We start from the raw sequence: 27338 nt of genomic DNA on the forward strand, positions 1-27338 counted from the left end.
AATAATAGCCAATTCACCAGGTATTCTCTACAAATTAACAATGACCTTTTCTTCAAAATCAGTATACCCAATGAATAACCAGTGCAGGTGCACCTGTAGAGGTATCATTTCTAATAATCAAGAATACGTTTTGTTATAATTTCTTTGAAGAAAAAAGTATTGCAGTCTGTGGGGAAAAAGGAATGGTTAATGAAGCAGCTAAATGCATGGCCCTACTCAAGCGTAGCGCTGCATACTGATAAACTATTCCTCAAATATGCACTAAACCAAGAAAACAGAGGACAACTACATCTTAATAAATATATGTATCTTTATTAAAATATCGCACAATTTCAATAAACCTAACCAAACTAGCCGCTCATACAATGACACTGAATGTATATCCGTCTTTTTTCAGAAGTCTGCACTTACATTTTCTGTACATGTAATCTGTCTGTCCTGCGTCACAATTTATTCTTAGTAGATCATGTAGTTGAAACTGGTTTTACTGTTTAATGTCACTATTACAATTTATAACCAGTTTACCATGCTGAGCTGAATTCAGGCACACAAGATCAAGATATGGTCCTCTGGCTTTGAGGATTAAATGGAAGTTGATGTAGTATGTGCTCAACCTTCCAGATGAGAGCAGAGCAGAAAAATGGTTAGAAGAGTCTGGAAGACCTGAAAGTTTATGCATATGCTGCATATATAAGGTAGGTTAAATTATGGTCCCGCTTTCTCTTTTGTTGCGCTCCATCTCAGCATACATTTAACTAAAGTACACTCCCTGAATGATGTCTCCAAAGGACTATTCCTGCTGTTTCTTTAGTAGTTTTCATGCAGGTAGTTGTTGTAGTTGTAGTTACTGACATTAACTTTTTTATGCCCATGCCCATGCGATCAGCCTAGAACTTGGACTGGCTTCAGCTAGGATGAGGACAGTTTCTTCAGATTCTCAACCTCCATCTGTAAGATTCAAAGAGAATTATCTGTAATCGATGTGATTCCTAGGATTTTTAGTAGTATTCTAAATGCTCATCTTACATTTTTTCTTCAGTGTTTACAATACTTTATTATGATTCCTTGTTGGTTACCTGCAGTGCCAAACGTTTGGCTTGCTCATTACTTATTTCACTCCTAATGTCTTCCATGTCTTTCCTGCAGAGACAGAGTGAGAAGGATTGTCAAACTCACAACCATAATTGGTACTCTTAAGTATAATATTGTCTATAACTCCTCTGTAACTTCATCTCTCTGTATACCCCTCTTATCTCTCAACCTGTGACCTTTCTATCAGGGACCAAATTAGACCCTGGCATTAAAAAGCAGCCCACCCTTCCGTTACTGTAAAATAGGTCCAGGTCAAGTGAACTACCATGCATGTGCCCTATATACTGTACCCTATGACCAGCCCAGACACGCTCTTAATAACTTCGCTCTATATGGCCTCTTTCTAGGAACCGTTAGAGGCTACAGAATTCAGAAGTTAGAGATGAAAAATCTAGTATTTGTATTTGCTTTTTCACCTTGGAACATGATAACTATTTTTTATTAAATTAGAAACATTGGATTAGTGGATTGGTATACATTCCATGTATTAAGATGAGGGACAATCACAGAACTGGGGAATAATTAGGGATAATGGGAATTGTGGTAACTGGATTATTATGTATTAGGACAAAAGCAAAATGAAATAGCAAATGAAGGGAATGGTAATAAATCAGAAGAGGAATGATGGAGATCAGTGAGGTGTTACCAGTGACATGACACATATAACACAATATTCTAGGCTTTTCCTGGCTGCAGAGCTACCATGTGCCGTGTGGTAACCTTGCATGTTTTTGCACTACTCACGTGTGTTTGTTTTTCATAATCTCCATCATGGTTTTAAGCAATTTAATCTCAGCTGCAAGTTCCTCCACTTGTAGATTTTGCACAGCCTCCGTGGTCTTCTTGGAAGCCGATGTTACGGAAGGAAACTGTGTGCTGGCTTTTGAGGTAGGGGAGGGTGCTTGGCCTGATGAGTTGAATAACTTTGGAGTAACCTGGGAGAGTTAAATAAGATAAGCTTAAGTGAACATGTACAATAATTGTATTAATTTACATATTGATCACACTGTCAAATGTAGACAACCAGTTTGTCAATTAATGGCAATGTTAAAGTATTATTTATTACTAAAGCCACAACTGGTCCCACAGTACTGTTCAAGCATGTTAGAAGAAGGTTGAGCTGTTTATATGTATTATGTCACAGACCAAATCTGACAAAAATATTGTGTCTAAACCATTTTGATTATAATGTCTGTGGTATCACATGACAGGGCAGTTGACAATAGTTTGGATTGTTATGATAAACCAAAAGTTGATGTTCAGCATGTAAAAGAAAACAATGACAAAAAAACACCAAACAGAACATAAAGCAGGACATAAAATAGTACATACATCAGTGGACGTGTGTGTGTGTATATATATATACATAATAATAATATTTTTATATATGCTGTATATGTAACAACAAGGGTAGAGTAGGAAATAAGACTATAAAGGATTTACCAGAGAGCAGGTTGGCAAAAAGAGTAGAGCAAATGAACAAATAAGATGGTCAAGATTTGTTGATGCATGATGCTACCAGCTTGTTGGCTTTATTTTACCTTTGCACATGTAGGACTTTTACTCTCTTCCTCTTCTTCCTTCTTATACACATGTTCCGGAGGATTTCCAACATTCTTAAAACAATAAAAAAAAAAAAATCAGCACAAAAGAACATTATTTTTCCACAATCTCTAAATATATCTACCTTGTATAGCTTATTTCACATAAAGATATCTTTAATATAGTGCAACAGATTTCTGTTTCTAAAAAACATAAAAAATCCTGATGACTCGCCTCTGGTAAGATGACTTTGGTCTTTGGTGGGCGTTTGCCTTGTACTTTGGGCCTCTCTGCCGTGGGATGTGCCAGCTTCACAGATGACACTTTCAGCCCATCTAAAGTATCTACATAGAAAGGTCAACGGAATCTCATTTGAAATGGAAAAGTAATGATAGTTTTACTTAAGAATTTAAATGCTCACAAGTTATTGTGTTAAGAACTTGTAATTAGTTTTGTTTTACTCTATGTACTGATTCATGATGGTACAAACATCTGGAACTTACTAGTTTTACCAGCTTCCTTTGATTCTTCCACTGGTTTCGTTTGAGGTTCTGCACTAGGCCTGGAGGGATGAAATATGACAATAATCTATTTTTTAATAAAACTTTACAATCGCGTGTAGTCAGTGATAATATAAAAATGGTGGCTTTCAGTAAACAAACATTCTGAGGTTAGGTTTTCTGATCTGAGTTGATGCTGCCTCACAACACATCATGTGAAATGACACAATGTATCAGTAGAGAGTAATAGTTTTCTGGTACTTAATAAAAAAATATGTTTATAGAGTAATTTATTAGACATCAAAATACTGAATCTAGGACTTTTGTGTATTGTTCACCACAAGAAGCTATGGCAATGACACAGTTTATTTTAGCATTTTTTACAATGTGGTTTACTGAATAAGGATGTTTATAAGTGCTGGTCAACAATGTGGCAACCCCAGAACAAGTGCATCGAAAAGGTGGATTAAAACCAGGCAGGTCTGTCAACTGGTATGTCAGTTTTGGTGTGTGTTGATTATACTCAATTTACTGAGCCGTCTCACTTGTTTGTAGGACTGGATTTGTTTTTGACTGGCACAGGCGGGGGTGGTGCTGACTTTTTTCCTGGTGCATTGGTCATTTTTGGAGCAGGGTCTGCTTTTCCATCTTTCCGGTCTGAAATATGAAGCATGATGATTTACATGGTCACAAAAAAAAAGTGTATATCCCATGTCATTATAAACTGGGCCGATGTAAACAAATGCTGCATAAGCATACAATAGACACAAAACAACATTATTGTTAGGGTTGTTGAGTCATTATCAATATGTATAAACAAGTATAGACAACCTCTACGCATAGATCTGTTGTGGATTCAGTACCATTACTACTAATATCACAGTAAATTTTAGACCTTTATTGGCTAAATCCTGATAATTTTTTCCCTTGGATAATCTGCTTACGTCTCTTTTGTTGATGGATTTCATTACTGTCAGATTCCAGAAAAAATAATCAATTCATATATTGCAATCTTTGTTCATGTAAGATTTTTCTAACCACCCAATGTCTTTAGTAGTGTCTGTTCTCTGTACAAATATACCAAAGACTAGAATTGTAAGCAAATTTCAAAATTATATTAAGCATTAACTAACACTAATCATAAAGCTAAAAAATAACAATGGTTAAACAATTGAAATCCAAGTAAAAAAAACGTACTATTTAGTCTCTTGTTCTAAAAAAAAACAAAAAAAAACTATACAAAAAAGAACAACGTGAAGGCTCTTATCGACTTAACTGCTGTAGTTTTATTGTATTTGTCATATAGTATAAGTTACCTTTTAAACTTGTAGAGGGAGGAGACTGTGGTGTATTCATGTCTGGGATTTTTTTGTCTGTAGTAGTTGATGCGTCAATTTAAAAAAATAAATGAGAAAATGAATATACAGATCATATCACTGCCTTCATACTGTCAGCACAATAAAAATTTTAACATATTGTATGCATGCACCTAACGCATAACACTGTGTCTCTCGCATTTAATATTATCTTTCCTTCCAGCTGTGACGGACACCATTTATATGCTTAGCACATGCCTGCGAATATGGGGGATAAAAATGTATTTGCAGCTTTATAACTAATTATTTTTCTATCACCACATTAACCAATGGTATATTCCTTTTGACTTGATTATTCCATTTATTGCTATGGTGCTAAGATCTCTTTTTGAAACTTTGCTTGTGAATTGGTTTTTTAAGTTTAACTTCCATAAACCAATGCTTCATTATTAAAAACAATGATGCCATCTAATCAGTTAATAAGTTGTCAAGCAGAAGTAACCAATTGTCATTACTACCATTTTGACTTATAGAGACAGGAGACTCTGAGCTGTTAGTTACTTGGAGCTTTTTGTTCTCTTTAGTTAGTTCTGTTTTAGCTATAGAAAAAAGTGAGATTGTATCACTGGATGTGAAAACCATGGCAGGTTGCACGAGTTCAGTGAAGACAAACTGCAGACTCATTCCTATCTCATACGCTATGACTTGGTGAACTTAATCAATATTCCAAATACCATGATAAACTCTATGATCAACTATGTGTTCCACATGCACCATTACACTCCAGTATCAATGTTACCTTTCTGTCCAATTGAAGCAGGAGACTCTGGCCTGTTAACATCTGGGACCTTCTTGTCTGTAGAAATATCAGTTTTTGCTCCTGTACCAAAACAAAAACACAATAAAAATGGTACATTATGTAATTCATCATGTACCAGAAAGTAATTTCACCAACACCATAGCAGGTTGCATCACTACCAAAAACTCACTAGGCTACGTATAGTTTTAAAGTGCCATTGGTTTTACTGCCTTACATTTGGCTCAATGAGTTTTCAAATGTATGAAAATGTTTAAATGTGATTTATACATATGGGGGAAAAAATGCACCAACATTCTTACTAACACGACCCCCTTTTTATTTTGATGTAACTTCACAGATGACACTTTCCGCCCATCTAAAGTATCTAGGTAGAAAGGTCAACGGAATCTCATTTGAAATGGAAAAGTAATGATACTTTTATTTATGAATTTAAATGCTCACTTAAACTCAACTGCTTGAGAGTCACGTATGTGAAAAAAGGGGGCAACCTTCTCCATACGTCTCTGCAAAAAACTCACAGATTGGTGAATATGCAAATTCGGTTGGCACGTGTTACTAATTCTTACCCATTAAAACACAAAAGAATCCAACCACACTCTTCACAAATAACATAATGTTATAAATATTACCCATTAAGCCTGGTTTTAAAAATCTCCTTAATGAAATGCTATTTAGGTGGTAATTTCTGTGAACTAGCTTGTTCTGCAACTAAGACTAACATTTTTATGGGAAAAAGAAATGCACCAACATTCTTACTAACACGACCCCCTTTTATTTTGATGTAACTATCACAGCAATGTATTAAACATGAAAAAGGGTCTTATCACCTTCTACCTAATGTATTGGTTTGTCTTAGTCTGTCAACTCTTACCCCTTGACCATATAGTATGTATTGTAAGAAGCACTGCATAAATTGTCAATGTGGTGTAAATAAAAGCTAATAATCACTAGAACAAACAATGGAACGATCCAATCATTGTTGGCGATACAAACAATTGTACAACCGCATGCCATGAAAAGCTATACCTGTAATCTTGGTAGCAAAACTATGCCACGCCCTTTATCTGGATTGCTGTACAGCCTGACACGGTTAACATCAATAAACTTTTCCTGAGGCACCGTGTAAATTGCATTTGTTACCTTTTTGAGCCAAAGAGGAAGGTGATTCTGGCCTTTTAACATCTGGACGTTTTTTGTCAGTTGCAGATGTATCTACTTTGTCTGTGAAGAAAAAGATGGAGACGTTTTTTGAGGAACATGTCACTGACATGGTGGCGAAACCACTTTCCGTCTTTACACCAGAAGCACTTTTGAAACATAACACTTCTCATCATGAAAAGCCTTGCATGTATGCTTGGTCCCGGAAATACACCAACATTTTTATCCGGATTTTGTGAAAATCTGAGCTTAATATACTAATAGAGCAAACAAGCAACAAATTACTTTTTTCCGTACAATACAGTGCACATTGTCTTTATTACCTTTTTGATTTGAAGAGGAAGGCGAGTCTGGTCTATTAACAACAAGAACTTTCTTGTCCGTTGTAGATATATCCATTTTTGCTATGAAGAAAAAGATGAAAATGTTTCTTATTTTGGAATCAACACAGATTCCAGAATCTTTGTAAAATTAGATCATCTTCTGAGCACCAAACATGATAAGTATTTTACCTGATGCTTATGCAAAGATGAAAAGTTACTTTACCAAGGGCTGTTAGTTTCCTGCTGACAAAGGAGGGAGTTTCATAATGAAGAGACTTGTCTGAAGCTTACAGTTCGGTTACATTTTTATGTTCTATCAGAATCACTACATCAGACAACGCTCTTCCTGTGTGGCTGGTAAAATGCTGCACATGCACATAGTTTAAAAACAAGGCAAGGTGACAAGAATCTTGTCCAAATACCTTCAGAATGCTATATTAATATGAAAACCCCTTTGGGATTTTTTTTCCCCCAAAGAGCAATGAATCTTGATTTTGGAACTACTGCTTCATTTGCTTCGGGAACTTCAGAAAGTGTCATTCGGCCCAAGACTTTCATTTAGAGCAAACTGGCATGGGTATGTTTATTTATTATTATTTTTGTTCAATGCTTACATTTGTGGTATAATTTGCATCTTAACAGGACTAGACTCTGATTTGAGCTAAAGAACACATGTAATAGGCATATATCAAAACCTTGCCTATGAACACACTACACTGAAAGTGACCTTGCAAGAGCTAGTCAGTTCTGGTTCTGTTATTTCCTTGGTAACTACATCAGAACTTAAGCTACATTTTTTTTTTAAATAAAACATTGTGTATATATATACACAGGTGTATATGCAGTTGTACTTTTGTTTTGAGGTCCTCAATGGAGTGGTCCCTTTAGGTCAGGCATGTCCAAACTTTTTTCGAAGAGTGCCAGATTTGATTAAGTGAACATGTGCGAGGGCCGACCATTTTGCCTGACATTCTTTGAACCATTGAAATTAAATGCAAATGTAATTGGGCAACTTATCTGTGGGGCCTTATCAGTCCAGAACTTTGGACATGCCTGCTTTAGGTGAAGTGGTAGCCAACCAGGGTGTAGTTGTTATTTTCATTATGCCTGTAGATCGAGTGTCTACATAGGTTCATCTTTGGGTTAAATTTCTCCAATTTAACATCTTACTTCACACTGGATCATATAGACAATATTTACAGATGTACACGAGTATGATCACTTGATGTTGTATGTTTTTTGTTGGGGTGTGCAGTGTTGTCATTATAGATGTGTAAGTTCTGTAGTAACTGGATTGATTATTATTATTTATTGTTTTATATAGCGCCATCAAATTCTGTAGCGCTGATATTGATATTTAGTATATATCCAATGTTTTATATTCTGAAACATTATATTATATACTGTGACACTGTAAGCACCAGGGAGATGATTTATTTACAAAAGGTGCAGGCCATGGACACATAAACTCCCTAGAGCCTCACAAACGGACTGCTGAGGGGAAGAGTTCCTCTGTGCTCCCATGGCAAGGAAAGGCCCTGACAAAGAATCCCTAAGTCAAGTGTGGCATTACCTGTCTGGACCAGTGCGTATGCTGTCTAGGGAAGGTTTTTAAGGGCCTTGCTTAGCTGGGTCTGGCAGAGAAGATTACAATAAAAGACATTCATACTGGCTAACCTGGGCCAGCGAAGTATAAACCAGGCAAAGCTTCAGTTGGGAGCTAGGCTTTTGTTTTATAATTTTTCTATTGGTTTCTACGGGTTTTTCGTGTGCACCCGTAAATAAAAGTCACACTTTACCAGAAAAAAAATAAATATATATATATATAGTGATATATATCTTTAGTGTTAGAATCACTTGTGGGTTTTTTCTTACTAATGTTCCCTTTAACCATTCTCATTATTAATGGACAAGTATACATAAAAGTTAACGGTTTGAAGAAGTGGATTAGATATAACATTGGTTTCATTGGTTAGTGTACAAGTGCTTCTAAAATTCAAGGTACAGTTTAATGAAACCTCAACATTATTTTTGGAGCATGATTCGCGAAAATTATGCTTTTAAAATGCAAAACTCACGCAATCTTTTCAAAGTTAAGGTCCGTGTTGGAGGCTTGCTGGTTTTCTGTGAGAGAGAAAAAATAAAAAAACAGGCATTTAGTGAGTGCAGTGGTTTGTATTCACACACTACCACACACTGTCCACAGTATTGTAGCACTAAAAAGAAGTGGAAGCATACTTATTGTCACTGTAACCCCCTGAGGAAACATGGGGTAGGTTTAAGTTTGGGAGAGGGGCCATGACGGATTTATGGGGAGACTCCTTGTTTGCCTGCCTGGTCCCCTCTTATGTCTAAATCACCCTGTGCTCAGTGGGGGGGGGCACGGGGTGACATGAAAACCCAGTCTAGTCTGCCATAAACAGACTTCCATGGAGTAGCTAGCTATGGGGGATCTAAATAGTCGGAAACGCACCACACGCCTGACAGGACCTAGCCGCAAATCCATGGAACCATCGCTAGGAACCACAGCGATGCCCCCTGTCATTTGGGACCGAGTCGCTACAGATGTCTATTGCCTCACTATTTTGGGGCTATATTGGGCCGCAATCAGAGAAGGAGCTCATTTGGGAAAACTGGTTTTATTACCCTTAGGACTGGGGTTTACCCAGCCATGGCTCTGGAACTCTGGCCCGGCTACTGTGTGGACTATACCCAGGGATGTTCCCAGCACTGTCGCTCAGGGTGCCAACGACGGATCAAGTCCCTTTTTGGAACAAAACATCCTTGGACTTATCATCTCCATCGGTATCCAAGGGATTGACACTGCTCTGTCGGGATCACCCCGAAATAGTGCCTCCTTGTTGGGTGGGCATTGCTGGCCATAGAACTGTATGGAGGTGCCGGACTGACTGATGAGATTATAATTCTGATCTAATTATGTTTGTGTATAAATATATGTGCTGTTCCCAGCAAACTGAGTTCTGTTTGCACCCTACACTTGACTAGTGTCGACATGCGCTTGGGTGAACACAATGGGTTAATCCCATGAGCAATTGAGCTGTCAGCGGCAAGGAAGATCTCTACAGCGGAGCTACTCAGTCGTACAGGTCTCCGTCACACTTATCCACCAATGTCTCTGTGCATTGTTGTAAAACTCCTGCTAAAATATTGTATTGTTTTTTTGTTTTTACAATTAAATAATAATATTTTGGGCCAGCTGTATATTTGTCATGTGTATATGTTCTGGCTGTATTTTCTTAGCCCAATATAATAGACAAATACACTAACTCTTTCTCATACTACCCTTGGTGAACATAATAGCTCAGTCTTAATCAGCCAGTTGGACTAATGTTTAAAACTAAAGTTTATGGAGGAAACAAAATAAGCAATAATTCATTATCACTGTCATAGAGAATCAGCTCAGTGTGGCATTTGAGCAGCGAAAGTCACCCAAAATATGAAAGGTTTATTGAGACACTTTTTTCAATGTTAAACTATATTGCTGTATTCAGTATTTAAGGCTAAATGAAAAATAATTATTTTTTGAATGGCACTTCCCCTTGAAATACTTACAAACTCTGAGGTAGGAGGCAGTAACATGACAAAGTTGTCTGGGAAAAACCCAGTTTTTCCATTCAGTTCTCCTCTCCACCAACCTTCATCTTCTGTATCCTGCAAGGTAGAAATAACACCTATAAAATAGTATGTTTCTAATACAAAGTGTACCAAAGATGTTACATTTCTTTTTAAATTAATATGATTTGTCACAATATATTAACATCAACCTTGCATATACATGTTCCATAGACTACCCTCTTAAAGTAATTTGTGGTCCCTTTCAGGAGATCTTTCCCCACTGTTTTAATACTGTCTCTTTAACAGTAAGGGTGCGGTAGTTATTTTTTATAGGAAGTGATATGTAAGCATAAATGTTGGCATTTAAAGGCACAGATAAGATGCCCATTGATCACAGAGGATATATTCTCATTACATGTCACATCTTGTTTTGTGAGCAAGTAAAGCACTAGTAAACGCAACTAAAAGCATGATGCACAGAGAAGAGAAAAGCAAAGCAACACAAAACATAATAGAGGAGGGAGCTCCCCAGCAAAGCCACCCTGGAGAGAGCCCCAAGCCTAGCCCAAGGCACTTTAAGAGGTTTGCAAAATCCACGGGTTGCGTTTCTTGGTATACTGTTCAAATAATGTGTTAGTTTTTACATGTTAATTACCTTATTTTGGTATCAGGCTAAATTCATCCCATACCTTGCTAATAATTGATATTACATCCCCCTTCTTCAGGCCCAGCTCATCTTGCATGGTTGGAACGTAGTCAAACATGACCCTGCAGAACTCCTTGACTGAATAAATGATATAGGAATAAAGGAAATATTAGTGACATGCAAAATTGTAAAACATTGTGTGGTGGTGAACAACATGCATTGATTACATAGGATTCTGTATAAGCTTTATCCCTCCCTGACCAATTGTGTCGCAATGAGGAGTGGTGAGCATAGTATGACAAAGGGAGGACATTGATTTAAAGAGTCAGGTATTCATATCATATTATGAGGTAAATCAGATAAAAGGTTCAGAGAGAGAGGGGGAAAAAATACATACGTAAAAACCTGATGAACAAATAGGTCACAAATCCATCCACTAAAGCTGCCATACATTTAAATTCACTGCCTCCACACAAAATTTCACCTATAATGCTGGGCCAGACTTCTACCGCAACTGCCTACTGCTGCTGTTTTGGTATGGCATATTTTCAAATGGCTAATTCGAAAAAAGAATAAAAAAAAACCCAAACATCACAAAGCAATAACTTTACGGTGAGATGAATAACAGAATATTGTATTTAAGATTAAAGGTTATATTTTTAAAGTTATGGAAATGTTTTTTTTATTAGATGGCTGGTGGAAAAGTGATGGTGAAGCCTTAAGGAGGCTGCACCCTTTAAAGTAGGTGAAAATTGGCCCCCCTTTATGACTGTTTTACCATCATGATATCTACAGTACACCCTTCGCATGTCACGTTGACTCAGGCTGGTAAACATTTTGCTGTTCTACAGGAAACACAGCCAGGAAATGACTTCAGCCAGAAGGCTGATAACACTGCTGGCATGTTCTTTATTTAAAGGCAGGCTGTGCATTGTTTAATAACTTTTAAAACTGTTCCATGTTATAAAAATAATCATAATAAGAATCCTGATGTTCATGAATACGCAAAACAGTTAAAAACCATAAAAGATAGCAATCATCAAATGATGCCCAAAAGAAAAGAAATTGGAGTAAAACTAAAAAAAGTTTCTTGTCCCAACCTAGCTTCCAAAGCACCTACAAAATTATCTTGTACAACCTCTTAGATTTATATTTTCAAACAAAAAGGACAAACCCACACCACACAGAGACTGCGATTGATCACCTTCTTCTAATATTTTCTTTACTTTATTTCCAAACAACGTCAACAGCAAAAAGAACCAGAAAGGAGTCTCCTCTAAACTGCACGGAACAGGGATTGACACAGAAAAACAGTGAAGACCACATTCAAAGCGGCCGCCCATCGTGCGGCTGTAAGACCACCTCCGCTGGCCGCTTTAACTTCATTAAGCAGTCTTAAAGCTGCACGCTTTGAACTTGGCGGCCGGGTGGCCGCTTTGAATGCGTGACGTTCGAGGGGGTGGGCTCACAGAAGGTGTTCCTCTTGGCAAGGAGAGGGTCATCACATCGGAGGAGAGCAGGTAAAAAAGAAAAATTTAAGTATTACCAAAAAAATAGCTAGAGGTTATAGGAAAGCGGACCCATATTCAAGGGGGGTAGCTGGGTTATGGCATTAAAAAATCAATATAAACAGGGGTGTGTGTCTGGGGGGGTAATACACATGGCAGTGGGGGCATCAATAGACAAGAGAGCAAAATTACAAAAGGGGCAGTTAATGACAAAGCAGAAAATAATTTTTTTATGCTTTAGTGTGATAGAGCCTGTCCTGGCGTGTGTGTGTTTGGGTGTCGGTGTGGCAGAGCCTGTCCTGATGTGTGTATTTGGGGATCGGTGTGGCAGAGCCTGTCCTGGTGTGTGTGTTTGGGTGTCGGCATGGCAGAGCCTGTCCTGGTGTGTGTGTTTGGGTGTCGCTGTGGCAGAGCCTGTCCTGGTGTGTGTGTTTGGGTGTCGCTGTGGCAGAGCCTGTCCTGGTGTGTGTGTTTGGGTGTCGGTGTGGCAGAGCCAATCAGCTCCAGCACTGACTCGGCGAGGGCTGCCATCCACATTGTTTAAAATAAAAAAAAGTGTTCTGAGCATTCGCTAAGCCAGCGCTGGAGCTGACTAGTGGTAAATATATTATATACAGGGAGATTTGTTCGAACATGAACAGAGTTGTGAACACATCCTGGTGTACAAATAGCTGGAATGGGGCAAATGCGGAGGGTTTATTTGCAAAACAGACCACACAAAATTTTAAAGGAACCAAACGGCTATCATATGTATAAGTGCATATGACGGCTGGAGTGATCCTATAAGCCCTGCGAGACTCACTGTGACATGACTTTGGTATGTGTGGGTGTCTATTTATATGTATTAGCATAAATTAAGTTAGTCATACATGTCCAATTTATTCACATGCTATAATGGCACAAATTATCTCGTTATATGCCAAATCGAATAATAACTTCAGGATTTAATTAAAAGTCTGGGTCCACCCCTAGTAAATTTACATGTGGATTTTTGCACAAAGGCTGTGAGAGATGCAAGTTATAGCCCACAAATGCTAATCTGCCCCTTTTTATTCAGAAAATACATTTATTACTGATCCATACATTTTAGCAGGCATCAGATGTTTCCTCTATAATGGCCAGCTGATAAAGAAAGAAAAAAGAGCCACACAATTTAAAAATAAGGGATATTTCAGAATATAAGTAGACAGCTGCAAGCTTGTAAATCTCAATAAAATTAGTATTTTCATTTCTATCAGCCAGCTGATCACACAACATTGTGATACTTTTATTTTTTTTCCACAACAGTAGTTGCCGTGTTTGCGAGCACGAACCAATGCCTGCCTAAAGATAGAGCCAAAATTCCTGCATGAACCAATGCCTGCCTAAAGATAGAGAGAGATATCCCTGCCAAAAGAAAGAAATAAGTTCTAAATTGAACGGGAAGCTTCATCTTGCTATGTCACATAACCATGTGTGCTCTTCAGAGCCACACAATTCTATTTTAAGACCAAGAAATACTTTAGAACATAGAGTAATCATCAATGTATCATACAATTACTTGTTAAAATAATGATGGATTTGTATATATTACATGTAGATTAATGCTATTAATGATAATAATAGTCATAAACTATCTACATTATTTTCTTTTCCTTTTCTTAGTATATGCGTTTGAGCCAAAATGCCAAGGGTATGTTGAAGTGGCAGACGTACCTTTTTGGTTGTTAACTGTAGGATTATCAGGTGGATTAACCTGAAATAGAAAAAGAATCACAAAATATAAGCGTAAAGAGACTAGGAGACATAAATAACATACAACTTAGATGCAAAGGAATTGCTTGTTAATACTGATTTGGAAATATTTTAAAATCACACACAATAACAAACAAGCTTACAAGATATATGTTATGAATATCTATGAAACAGAAGAAAGTATCTATCTTAATGACCTGTCCACACAATATATGACCTACACATTCAGATGTTTCTAAAAAGAGGTGTAAAATTAGATATTTCTCTGTCTGTTTTAACTTAATTCTTCCTCTATATCCACCTGTCTTTTTTGTTATTTCTGGTTTAAACCTTTCATCATCTTTTCTTCAGTTGACATTTGAGACAAGTCCAATGCCCCATCATTTGCAAAGTTTAGTATGGCTGTATACTCTTTGTTCCCCTAGTATAAAATGGCCATGGCTTTATTCAGAAATTTGTAAAGTATATAAAACCTTAATTAACCCATTAGCTCCCAGGTTGCTACTTACAGAGAGCCTGCCAACCATGCAACCATATCCGCCACCTTGATTTGGAAGGTGAAATAATCAAACAAGTAACTACCAATACTTAAATCAATTAACTAGGCAACAATGTGCACTGTCAGTCAGCAGTTGCTAAGGCCAGTAAGGTATTGTCGTGTATAAAAAGGGGCATCAAGTCACGGCATAAAGATATAATTTTGCCTCTGTATAAATCAATGGTAAGGCAGCACCTTGAATATGCTGTGCAATTTTGGGCACATATTCTAAAGCACTAGAAAGGGTGCAGAGGCGGGCTACAAAATTAATAAAAGGAATGGAGCACTGTAGCTATGAAGAAAGATTAACTAATTTAAATTTGTTTAGTTTGGAAAAACATCGCCTCAGAGGGGATATGATAACATTATATAAATATATTCGGGGCCAATACAAGCCATTGTGTGGAAATCTGTTCATAAACAGGACTATGCATAGGACACATGGTCATGCGTTTAGACTGGAAGAAAGGAGATTTAGACTAAAGCAGAGGAAAGGGGTTTTTACAGTAAGGACAATAAGGATGTGGAATTCTCTGCCTGCAGAGGTAGTTTTATCAGAGTCTGTACAGACGTTTAAACAGCAACCGGATGGATACTTGGAAAAACATAATATTCAGGGATATAATCTAATTATGGGGAAACAGCTTATTGATCCAAGGAGAAATCTGACTGGCATTTTGGGGTCAAGAAGGAATTTTTTCCCTGGTTAGTGCAAAATTGGAAAGAGTGAAGCCGGGGTTTCTTTTGTCTTCTTTTGGATCAACAGCAACAAATTAACAGATATAGAAAAGGCTGAACTTGATGGACGCATGTCTTTTTTCAGCCTATATAACTATGTAACTATGTAACTTAAGTTGCCATAGCTGTGACATGCCTCGCCTACCAAATGGAAAGGTTAGGTGGGCTGAAGAGTTCTTCTTTTTGTAAAAGCGGTAGAGCCCTCTTTTCACATCCTATTTTACCCTACCTATGTCAATCACCTGTGACTCACAGATGAACATTTTAACTCCCCTACCCTTCTAGCCTCAATCTCATTAATGGTTTAGAACTTTCAAATTTATAATGCATCTTTCATAGATTGACAGCTTCACCTACTTTTGACCCCATACAATTAAGTCATAAGTCCCTCACCCTCTCTGTCATGCTGCGCCTGCGCTCAGGGTTGCAGGGCTTTCTGTATACTTCTCTCTCCCAATCACACAAAGTTACACAGTCACAAAAGGGCAAACAATTATTTGTTTATACTATACATCCCACATATTGCAAGGCAGCACTTTACTGTGCAAGTCAGCAACATGTGAAACTGAATACATGTACTAGATAAAATGGCTAATGTGTTCACCTTATGACCACCTTATATGCCTATTTTAAATACTTACAGATCCCATAATGTTATCACTACTACTTCTACTACTACTAATGTATATCTATACAAAAGTTGCACTTTTCACCACAGTCTTACCTTCTCTTCATCCTTAGGGACAAATGTGAATTCTTTCATTTTTGGTCTTTGTTTATTATTTTTCTTGAGATCCAGGACCATATCTATGTATCAACAACAATGGTTATCTCATTAAACGTACATCAGCACACCTTGCAGAGAATCAGGTGTGTTAAGCCTGATCTACTTAAGCCTTACCTGAAGGAGACTCTGCAATTTCTTGCACAAAGTTGGATGGAAAGGCTCCAATGAGATTTCCCTTCTTGCCTAGCCACCAACCATCTTCAATCTATATACGTAGAGGAAAAGTCAAGATGACTATAATCAAGGCTGAATTTCTGCAGTCATACCAGTTTCATTTGCTAGTTTCTTTACTGATCAGATTTCAGGGTTAACTTGAAGGACATGGTTGTCCTGAAATGAGCAGAGCTGATTATGGCCTCCTTGTGCATGGGCATAGAGCATAGTTACACACACCTTACCATACAAGGGCCTGGTATGTCTCTATTTACTGAAAATCAGCCGAAGATGTCCTCATGGGACTATATTAATTTAATACCTGGGATATTGGCTCAGATACTCCAGTGACCCACCCACCATTGCCTACTCCTTACCCTCTACTGCCTGCTTTCCATCCACTTTAGTAAGCAGTAGAAGGTTGGGAGTAGGCAGTGGTGGCCTAGTCCCATCCCTATGAGCGCATAGCCAGAATTGGAGAAGCTTCGGGAAAAGAAATTCACTGGGGTTTAAGCAGGCTGCTCTTAGCTACGAAAATTCAATTAACTTTATTGGTCAATAGCAGATTAACAGGATACTTATAAGCATAGTGGCATCATGTTGATGAGGATCAGGACCCCCAGGGTGGCAAAGATTGCCAGGATCGATAGATTGTAGTATTTGTATTTACAGTTGTAGATTCAGTGAATGCATCTCAAAGTAACAGACCAACTAGAATTTGGTATTTTGTTTACAGTTATACAAATATGTTTTTGACTGTAGAATTCTTACTGCATTCTTACCTCTTCCAGAACTTCTATAATTTCTCCTGGACAGAGGTCCAACTCGTCAGGCTTCCCTGGGTTATAGGCATAGTCTGCCCTGCACCACCTCTGTTTCTTCTTCTGAATACAAGCTGGAGAAGTATAGAGAATACCATATTGATGGTTAATTAAGTTGATTTGGTAGGTGAAATGATCAACAAACCTAAACATTAAATGTGAATGGCCAATATAAATTATATACTGTAGTATAGGTGTGACATCAGGTGGACAAGCTATGACGGTCCTTCCCTGACTGACCCTTGTTTACTATGTACCTCACTTCTTTTCTTTCTATATATTTATTTTCAATATATCTTGCTGTTAATAATCAGATATATAACGTTGTACACGTAAGACTACTACTACTACTTAATAATAATAATAATATTATTATTATAAATAATGCATATGTTTGTGCTGATTTGCCAACTGACATTCCCTTTCCTGAAACAACTAAAATATAAATAATGTATTGAAAAATATTAATGAGAATTATCAAACAGATAAGTACATATAAGGAAAGTGGGGACATAATAAAAATAATCAAATATGTTATCTCTGTTCCATAAGACTAAGGTGCATAGTGAGTAAATACTGCTTTACACAAACCATATATTTAATATTAGACATTGAATAGCCTGTCAGCAGGAGGAAATCAAGAATGCCTGGTATATGCATGAACCTATTCTACAGAATTAATGAAATGTTTACCAAAGATGCGATAGGTAGATCTTATTTGCACTTTGTAATCTGCATACTTACCCAATAGATTCTTTTTTGGGGTGTTATTGTGCCAGGATCCCCCAGCCAGCAGTTATAAGAACACCCAGTACAGGTAGGAGCTGGAATCTTATGTGTTTAAAAGTCAGTGTGTATTTATGTTGGGATGTCTATATGTAAATGCATTTGGTTGTGCCTTGTAAGTGGCTGCATGTATGTGTATATGTATGTAAATGTATTAAGCTTTTGTGTGTCTATATGTATCAGTGTACCAGCATAAGGAAAGAAGTAATATCTCTGCTACTATGGTATACAGTATGCCCTGGAGCCCCAACTGATCTTGACATACCCCTAGGTTTATACCATTTATACAATATGTTGAGGCTACTTTTCCATTGGTCTGAAGAGCAAAAATATTAATTGAGACTAGTCCCTCTAATCTTTGTTGGCAGATATAGATGAAACAAAGTAAACTTATCCTTTAAAATAAGAACCACGACTTGACTGCTGAATGTCAAAAACAAAGGCAATTTCCCTTTTAACACTCTAAGAGATGAAAAATACACTGCTCAACTATGCTGTTGCCCAAGGAGTAAAGAAGAAGAAGTATGTGCAATGCAAGCAGTTGGGTTTCCTAATTGATATTAAGTCATCTTGAGCTTATCAGCAGTCCCTTCCCAGGTTAAAATGTGCCACTTGACATGTACAGATCCAACTTCAATATGAACCACCATAAATACGTACGCTTCTTGTTCATCACAAAACAATATATTTTTATCTTAAAGCTATAACAATCAAATTTTAGTTTTCAAAAAATGCCAGCAATTTTTGGACTTTTTTTGGTTAGTTTGCGATCTAAAATTATGAAGTGTTCGGGTCAATAGCAAAAAGGACTTTATATGAATGCCATATAGGAATAAGTACCGCACATTTAATATAAAAAAGGGAATTTTTCAGAATTCTCCCTTTTCTGGAGGAGTGACTTTGTGAAGGGACAGGGCTTCAGTTGTAAGGGTGGGGCCACCCACACATGGCGGAGAGGGTAGGCCCAGATAGACCTTTAGTGGGTGCGTAGTTGGGTTTAGGTAAGCAGCAAGCGTACAAGACCAAAGTCGGGGATAAGGAGGTGGCTTGACACTAAGGCCAGGGGAAGGAGGGTTTCACCCAAAGACTCCAGTCAAACCCGGATAATTCCAAGTATGCTTATCCTGCATATTCAGCAAAGAAGCAATTTTAGTATGTATAGCGTGGTCTCATTTTTCCCATGGAAGAAATATTCCACAGAGGTGTTACATTAGTTTGCTGTGTTATAAAAGGGGAGTGGTCACCTGGTCCAAGATTTAAGGATCTAAAAAGATCAAAGCACCTTTATACTATTGTAACCCCAATAAAGTTACCATTTTACACACAGAAGCCACTAAGAATGGGCTTCACACTTTGAAATAATCTAACACACTTGAACTTTACATCAAAAGCTTTAGATCCGTCTATAAAAAGGGTATATCACATAAAATGTTGATCAATGGCTTTCACAGACTGCAGCACTGTGGTATGCACTTGAGTATACCAGGGTTATTCAGCAACAAACATGTATGGTTACACGTCAGTCAGATGTGGGTATGGCTACTTTGCTTAAAGGTTTAATCATGTCCTTGGTAGTGTACCCAAAATCCCTGTTGAGTCTACAGTATAATTCAAAAGTATTTTGATCTTTGACATTAAGAAGTATTGGTATAAATTCCTGCTCCTGACATTTTATGAAATAGGTCATGTAATATTATGATATGGAATGTGAGAAAAATAACAAAAATAACAATATATATTTTGTTATACTATGTAGCTTGAGACTTTGAATTTTACTTCAGTTTTACATCATATTTAATAAACAATGGCTTACATCATAATTGACATATACCGGTATTATATATGTTGAGCATATTGAGTATGTAATTTAATTATTTCCTAATTGACAAATGAATCACTTCTCTCTTTTTTGTAACATACCTGTAAGCTAGAATTATGTAGTCACAAATAAAATGCAAATATTGCAAGATTACATCCAAGCAGAGGTCAGTTTAATAGAATTTTAATAGAATAGAAATATATTGCAACTATCTGAACCATATTTCAGAATACTCCCTAAACTAACATCATCTTACCGTTGACTTTCCTGATGGATCTTGGGTACTGTTGCCCATTGTTGTTTAGTAATAATGAAGGGATTTCCTGCAACCGAAACAAAGCATACTATTCATTCAAAATTGTCATACACAGGAAAAGTATATCTTACATGGCTTTCATAGTGCCATTATTTACTCAACATGTTACACAGTGACAAAATATAAATGGATTTTGCTGCACATAGAACTTAATCACCATTCAAGGGGTCTAATATTCTACTCCTAGAGTTGCCTTAAATACAATAAACTCTTACAGTACCAGAATGTGTTTGTACCTAACTATGCTATCGACACCTTGTCAAAAGAAGCTACAGTGTGTTTATATAATGAGTTGTGTGACTTTATTGGTCGTTCGTACTGACTTTTCACTCTTGGAGCGGGGAGACCAGTGCTGCCCCACTAGACCTCCAGGGAGTCTGAAGTCACAAGTAAAGGGATGCACTGGTAAGTTGGGGGGGGGGAAGGGGGTGGCGAGAGAGTGGCATGGGGGGGGTAAATGGTTTTCTGGGGTTAAGGCATATCAGGGAGGCAGAGTGGAATATAGGGCGTTAAAAGGCATGTCAGGGAGGCAGCGTGGCATATATGGGTGTATAAGGCATATCTGGGGGGGGGCAGAGTGGTAAATAGGGGGTTAAAAGGCATATTTGGGGCAGAGTGGCTTATTAGGGAGACAGAGTGGCATATAAGGGGGCAGATGTGCATACCTGGGGCAGAGTGGCAAAAAAAAGGAAATTAAAACAAAAAAAATATTTTTTTTCAATCATAGTTTTTATTAAATATGAAAAAATTGTTTACATGTGAATCAATATTTACTAGTAAAACTTTTTTTTCCTATAGGATAGTCTTTTTCCTAGGCTTTTTCCTAAATTAAATTTGGGGGGGGTCATCTTATAATTGAGTATATATATATATATATATATATATATATATATATATATATATTGCCACACACATATCTTAAAACCCACTGTATTTTGCTTTAAACAATATGTTCACATTTGCAGACCCTAGAAAGACCCGCTCAACATGACATAATTGCAACATTTGATAAATATGAAACTATTCTTGTGGATGAGTCAGATTATACACAGGAAGGTCTTGGAATTATTTATGGGAAAGACAAGCTAAGTGAAATGAATATAGATGTGTAGATTTGCTCACCTTGGCAAAGATTTTGGGAAAAAGGCCCCTCTTCCCATTGATTTCACCTTCCAACCATCCATCTTCTGCTGTTTTCTTCACATTCCTTATTATCTCACCAGCTTTTATGTTCAGCTCATCTTCCTGCTGTCCTTGGAAGTCCACCAGGACCATCATGTCACCTTAATGATACAAAAGGATTCATTGGAAAGATGCACACTCCTGTCAGAATTAAACCCTACTGGAATGCTTCTGGTATAACCCCATGCTAACAGCACCAGCAACAATGAAACGGGTGTTCATTTAGTTGAACTAACTAAGGGAGGCATTTAGAAGAAAAAATGCATTTCAATGAAGTCACATATGTGTTATGTTTTATTTAAGCATTATTGTTATAGATGGGCTTAAGGATTTTGAAGAGAGGGCCATCAAGAGATGAAAAATGCAAGGAGGGCTTGGTTCACAGAGAGACTATCCTCAATGAGGATGGAGTCTAATTATCTAGGTAACTCAAATGTGGTTGTGTTTGGCTCAACTTGTAATTAAAATTAATATTTTTATGAGCTCACTGATGCATTCTATATAATTATTAATCATGCTACTATGAACAATACTGATAATGCATGCTGTACTAAATATATATATGGATACAGGAGCCCTGCCATGTACTACAGCAGGCGATATAGGATGCCCCTCAAAATAGGGGGCTATGATGGCAAAATCTAGTATAAGGCACTGTAGAAGCTCTGGACTCCAGTCTTTGTGCAAAGTAGAAAATAGTGACCTTACTACATTACACATGCCATGTTGTGGGCAATACAATCCTGGTAGTCCTGAATTTGATTCTGAAACAAACATACTGTAAATTCCACCTGACCATGTTTTCAGAGAGAAGAAGAAATTATTTATTTTAACGGAGAGAGGCATAGTTTATAACTCTTCTTCTGAGAATTATAGTTTTCATTTTCAACTATTAAAAAAAAGTGTAATGACGTGATGTCCTGTGATATGTAAAGCAGTCAATTTTGCTTGATTTATACTACCCCTTAAAAGGTGGTGTGTTACATTAAATAGCAAAATTATACTTTTTCTCTTTTTCAGAAATGGGGGGATTAAGAGAGATGACCAACATAAACACTACCGTTCGATAAAGGTATCAAAGAGTGGGCTCTGTCCAAAATTTGGTATTTAAAACATGAGTGTTAATAAATAGATTATCACATTTTATTTGTAAACTCAGTCACAAGTCTTCTGAGCAATAATGTATTTTGACAGAAACCCAAAATAGAATCTATACAAGCCATACTGTTTTCTTGTACCTTTAAGCACAATTACTGCCAAACCATAAAATTCAAAGAATGCTTGACATAACATCCTAAGAAAATATTTACAGTGTTTTACACTATATCATATGTCAGACAATAACATCCCTTCATTCTTTATCACACATGTGGCAGACTCATCATGCTGTAAGTTATTTTAGACACTTCTATCGAGTCAGAGAACCATAACATAGTGACGCCAACATAGGATCTGTTCATCAAAGCATCTTATATCTCAACTGACACATGAAAGCAATGATGCATCTTACTATGTTATTCTATTGGGTCGGGTCACCATATTTTTTTTTATTTATTGAAGGGTTAATTCATCTGTCAGACACAAGGTTTGGCGTTTATCCCAAAGGATCACATGAATAATACTTACAGTGAAGACCCGCATTGGACCATAGGGAATGGAGATGATGGTGCTTACTGGTCCCCCAGGATATTGCCACTGTGGCAATCATTGGGAGGTAACGGCTGTCGAACCAGGGGTTCGGCCTCTGTAGCTTGTTCTGGTTTGTGGTTACTCGCTATTAATGTTACTAAAATCTGCGGTTTTCTTACACAATATTCTGTTGTGTCATTGGGCTTGGAATCACAAGCACATGCCTAAGTATTTCATATAAATTTAAACTCTGTATAAACTTTGGTTTGTGTAAGACAAATATTTTGCTCTTGCTATAAATGTCTCACTATTAGCCGATCATGGAAACGAAACAAACGCACAAACAAATCTATTTGGCAATTCAAATTTTACAGTATATATAGTATGAGATTTGTAATTGTAATATAATAGCATTTTTTGAGCAGATTACAGATTAAATACATGATGTATATGTGTATTCCAGTTAACAAAATCCCTTGTGCAATAACATCGATCAGAAAACATGAGCAGGATGTTAACGATTGATATCATAACTAAATAGTACCCTGCCCATGCGGCTTAGATCTAAAGAACTTTACTGAGAAGTATTATATTCTTTGGAATGCAAACATATGGCCAATTACCACAAATTTCAAGCAATGTTTCTAAAGCCAAGGAAATGTGCAGCAAGCAGTAAAGCAAGGCCCAGCGTATTCACGTCCTTCCGATCAGGTCTCACAGTGAGAGATCATTTACAGATCTGTACTATGTTAGGGTGCAATAAATGAAGGTAATGGATAAAATGGCAAAGTTGGGCATGTGCACAGGGGTAGGCAACAATCTTGCTTATGGTGGACACTTACTGGGGTCTGTGATGGACAACGTAATGATGTTCAATGGACCTTCACAAGCCTTGCCACTGGTGTCCTTGTACTGACGCATTGCCTCTCCCTGTCTGTGCATCTTCATCAATCTAGTTTTCCTTTTTTAATCTGACCCCTTCCTCAGTCCCGGCAGCTATACCCTTTGTTCTCCTCATGCATCCCAGCTTATTTTGAGGTTCACTCATCAGTCACCTCTTGTACAGTTTTTTGTCTCTTTTTCCCCTACCTACCTTTTTAGTATAGAAACATAGAAAGATATGGCAGATAAGAACGATTCGGCCCATCTAGTCTGCCCAGCCTCTTTCCTTAGTCCCTGGCATTCTATTATATCTAGTTTATCCTCATGCCTATGCCATGCTTGTTTAAATGCATTCACTTTATTAACATCTACCATTTCTGCTGGAAGTAAAGTAATAATTCCTAATGCTACTTTAAAATCTTCACCCCTCTAGTCTTCTTGTTGTGGTAGTATTTCTTCTTTTAAATAAACTTCCTTTATAATGTTGACTGCCTTTCAGTATTTAAATGTTTCTATCATATTCCCCCCTGCCATGTCCTTTTTTCCAGGCTATATATGTTAAGGTCCTTTAACCTGTCCTGGGTTTCATCCTGTAAACCATTTTAGTAGCCCTTCTCTGAACTTCACCATATCCTCCTGGAGATACGCTTCCCAATACTGTACCCAATCCTCCAAGTGAGGTCTCACCAGTGCTCTGTGTCAAATACTCTATATTTTCCCCTTTTTTTTAAAAAAAAACAAAAAAACATTTGCCACAGCTCTGACCATTTTCCAGTTTACCTAAATCATTTGCCATTTGGTTTATCCCTTCAGGAACATCAACCCTGTTGCAAACGTATGTGTCATCAGTGAAAAGAAATAGTGATTTTGCAGAGGGTTTTGATAGTAAGCTGACAAAAATATTAAAGAGAATGGGTCCAAGTACAGATCCCTGAGGTATCCCACTGGTAACAAGACCTTGTTCTGAATATACGCCATTGACTACAACCCTCTGTTTCATGTCACTCAGCCACTGCCTAATCCATTCAACAATATTGGGATCTAAACTCAGAGACTGCAGTTTATTGATAAGTCTTCTATGTGGCACAGTGTCAAAGGCCTTACTGAAATCCAGATACGCAGTGTCTACTGCACCACCTTGATCAATTACTTTAGTCACCCAATCAACAAAATTAGTTTTGGCATGATCTTCTATTGGTAAACCCATGTTATTTTTTATTTTGAAACCCATGTGACTTTAGATGTTCAACGATCCTATGCAGTTTCTATTAATTTCCCGACTAGTGATGTAAGAATTTCCTCACTACTGATGTATCTTACTTATTTTGGGGGGTCTTAAACATCCCATCTTAGTATCATTTAGATCTGTTTCTATTTTTATACTTCATTTATAAATGGCACAGTTCACTAATATTATCAAATAGTGCTAATTATTCTCTTCTTATGTCGACACACTTTACCATGCTTGACAAGCGAGTTGACAGTTATACCAATTTTCCCTTTATTGGACATTCTTTCTAAAACAAAACATTGAAACTCTGATAAAAAAAGAGCCTCTCCATCGTCAATATCTTATAGTGACTATTACAGATAGGTTTGCAACTATCTTAAAGAGGATATATTTCTAAAGAAACTATAACACTCAAAAGAATCTTTCAATAAATCGGAACTTTTCATAAGAGATGGCACAACATTTACATGTATTTACTAAAGTGCAGTAAGTATGCTAGCTCATAGGCTCATCTGAATAGCATACAGTATAATTCTCATTGGTATATAGCTTTGCTATTATTGTTTATATATATCTATAATTTATAGTTCTCATATCACTTTGTGATACTTTTTACTTATTTTGTTTCAATGAATAATACAAATTCTTTTTATTCACCTTTACTATAACAACAACAAAACCCCCACTGCTGCATGTCTTTTGCTTCTATGTAAATAAAAAATGTAAAATAAAAAGTACTTACCTGGTGTGCTCATGGTGTTAAAGGTGTTGTATGTCCAATGCAAAAATGATTTCTTTATTTATACATGGAAATGTCACCGACACGTCCCAGCTTTGGTATTAATGAGCTCTGGCTTCCTGCTTTTCAGAAGCAAACAAAAACTGTGTAAAGAAATAGTTCCTTAATCCTGAAGCTCGTAAGACAGAAAAAAAAAAAAAAAAAACTTGCCATAACATGAGCTGAATGATTGGTCGGTAGAAAACAGGAAAGGCAAGTTGGGGAATGAATGAGAGCACGCTCTGTTTAAGGCGCTTGACACACTTCACCTAGTACAGAAAAAGAAAAAAAAACAGCAAACAAGTCTGGCAAGAGTTAACTTTGAGTACAACAGGGCTTGCGCCATACAACATGGTTTTCATTAGTAATCAGAAAGGAATGTATTCAAGGTGAACATGAACAAGTCTGCAACCAATGCAGCAAGGGTGGTTCCACCTGCAGTCCCACGTGAGCAACTAAGTGAACAACTTCAGATAAAAAAATAAATAAAACATTTATGACTTTTATACTCAAGGAATGTATCATTATATATATTAGATTCTGGCTTTTGGTTTCTGACCACCGACTGTACACCACCATTACAGAAGATGCCCAAACTTTGTTAAGTAATTTATTTTCCTTGTGTGAGGTTATACATTCCACATAGTGCAGGTCAGCAACATGTGAAATTTAGATGCGTCCTGGGAAATAAATGGATGACATGGCAACTGTAGACAGAGGGCAAGGGCTAGTAATGCGGCTACTGCTATGATTTTGTTCATTTGAGCATCTACTCGTTTGCTGGTCATTGGAAGATCCAATGCGATTGGATCTTTTTTGTGCTCCTTTCATATACATAGACATCTGTGCAACAAAAAAGTTACAAATGACAAATATGTTACATAATGAAACTATTATTTATTGGAAAAGTTTGTGGATTTAACAATACTACAAGTAATATGATTCTTTATTCAATACGCGTCTTTAATAATATTAAAAAAAAACAATAAAATAATACAGACAGTTACTAAAATACTGCACTGGGAAAAATAAATATGAATATTTATAGCATGAAGTAATTTATTATTTTATATTCCACTTTAAGTATTGTGAGTCAGCTACACAATCATATTATGATGTCATGGAAAGTAATAAACCATTTAGACATTTAAATCACATGTAACCAGCGATATCTCTGCACAGACACACCTGAATATTCAGTGGTTGCAGTCATACATACACTGTCATCTATGACAGTCTTTAGCTCCCCCTAACACTAAGAAGGCCTTCCTACAGCTATTTTGCTATTGTCCCAAGATTTCTTACATTAGCCATTTTTTTTTTACCAGGAAAACGGTTGATGTTAATCTATCTTTACCTTTTTTTGAAGAGATAGTTGATTTTTTCATTTTATGCTTTTCTTGGCAAAAAAAAATATATATATAAACAATAAACCGCTGACAACCCCACACCAAAGCTGAGTA

The 27338-nt window shown here is 37.0% G+C and overlaps 1 protein-coding gene across 3 annotated transcripts; it reads right to left on the bottom strand.

Annotated features, from left to right (window-relative positions):
• Positions 1-870: 870 nt before the first annotated feature.
• SH3D21 (SH3 domain containing 21) lies at positions 871-25993 on the bottom strand. Of its 3 annotated transcripts, XM_053454659.1 has the most exons (22): positions 25840-25993; positions 21296-21456; positions 20114-20180; positions 17214-17326; positions 16393-16483; positions 16216-16298; positions 14177-14216; positions 11017-11111; positions 10325-10423; positions 8830-8875; positions 6752-6832; positions 6411-6491; positions 5250-5330; positions 4969-5049; positions 4451-4507; positions 3680-3791; positions 3138-3196; positions 2869-2978; positions 2634-2708; positions 1837-2027; positions 1077-1140; positions 871-948 (listed from the first exon to the last, which is right to left on the bottom strand). In XM_053454659.1, the coding sequence occupies exons 1-22, from the start codon at positions 25850-25852 to the stop codon at positions 910-912; spliced, it is 1839 nt and encodes a 612-aa protein (XP_053310634.1). In that variant the 5' UTR covers positions 25853-25993; the 3' UTR covers positions 871-909. The 3 variants fall into 3 exon arrangements, with proteins under 3 accessions (XP_053310634.1, XP_053310636.1, XP_053310635.1); XM_053454661.1 differs by lacking the exon at positions 6752-6832; XM_053454660.1 differs by lacking the exon at positions 4969-5049.
• Between the last annotated feature and the right edge of the window lie 1345 nt (positions 25994-27338).

This window comes from Spea bombifrons, chromosome 2 (assembly GCF_027358695.1).
Source record: "Spea bombifrons isolate aSpeBom1 chromosome 2, aSpeBom1.2.pri, whole genome shotgun sequence".
NCBI classification, from domain to species: domain Eukaryota; kingdom Metazoa; phylum Chordata; class Amphibia; order Anura; family Pelobatidae; genus Spea; species Spea bombifrons.

Excerpts from the sequence above, each read along its gene's own strand:
- SH3D21 (XM_053454659.1), bottom strand. Across the intron at positions 20,181-21,295 it reads TTCCCAAAATCTTTGCCAAG|GAAATCCCTTCATTATTACT; the intron begins GTGAGCAAATCT and ends TTTCGGTTGCAG. Across the intron at positions 8,876-10,324 it reads TGCCTCCTACCTCAGAGTTT|AAAACCAGCAAGCCTCCAAC; the intron begins GTAAGTATTTCA and ends TCTCTCTCACAG.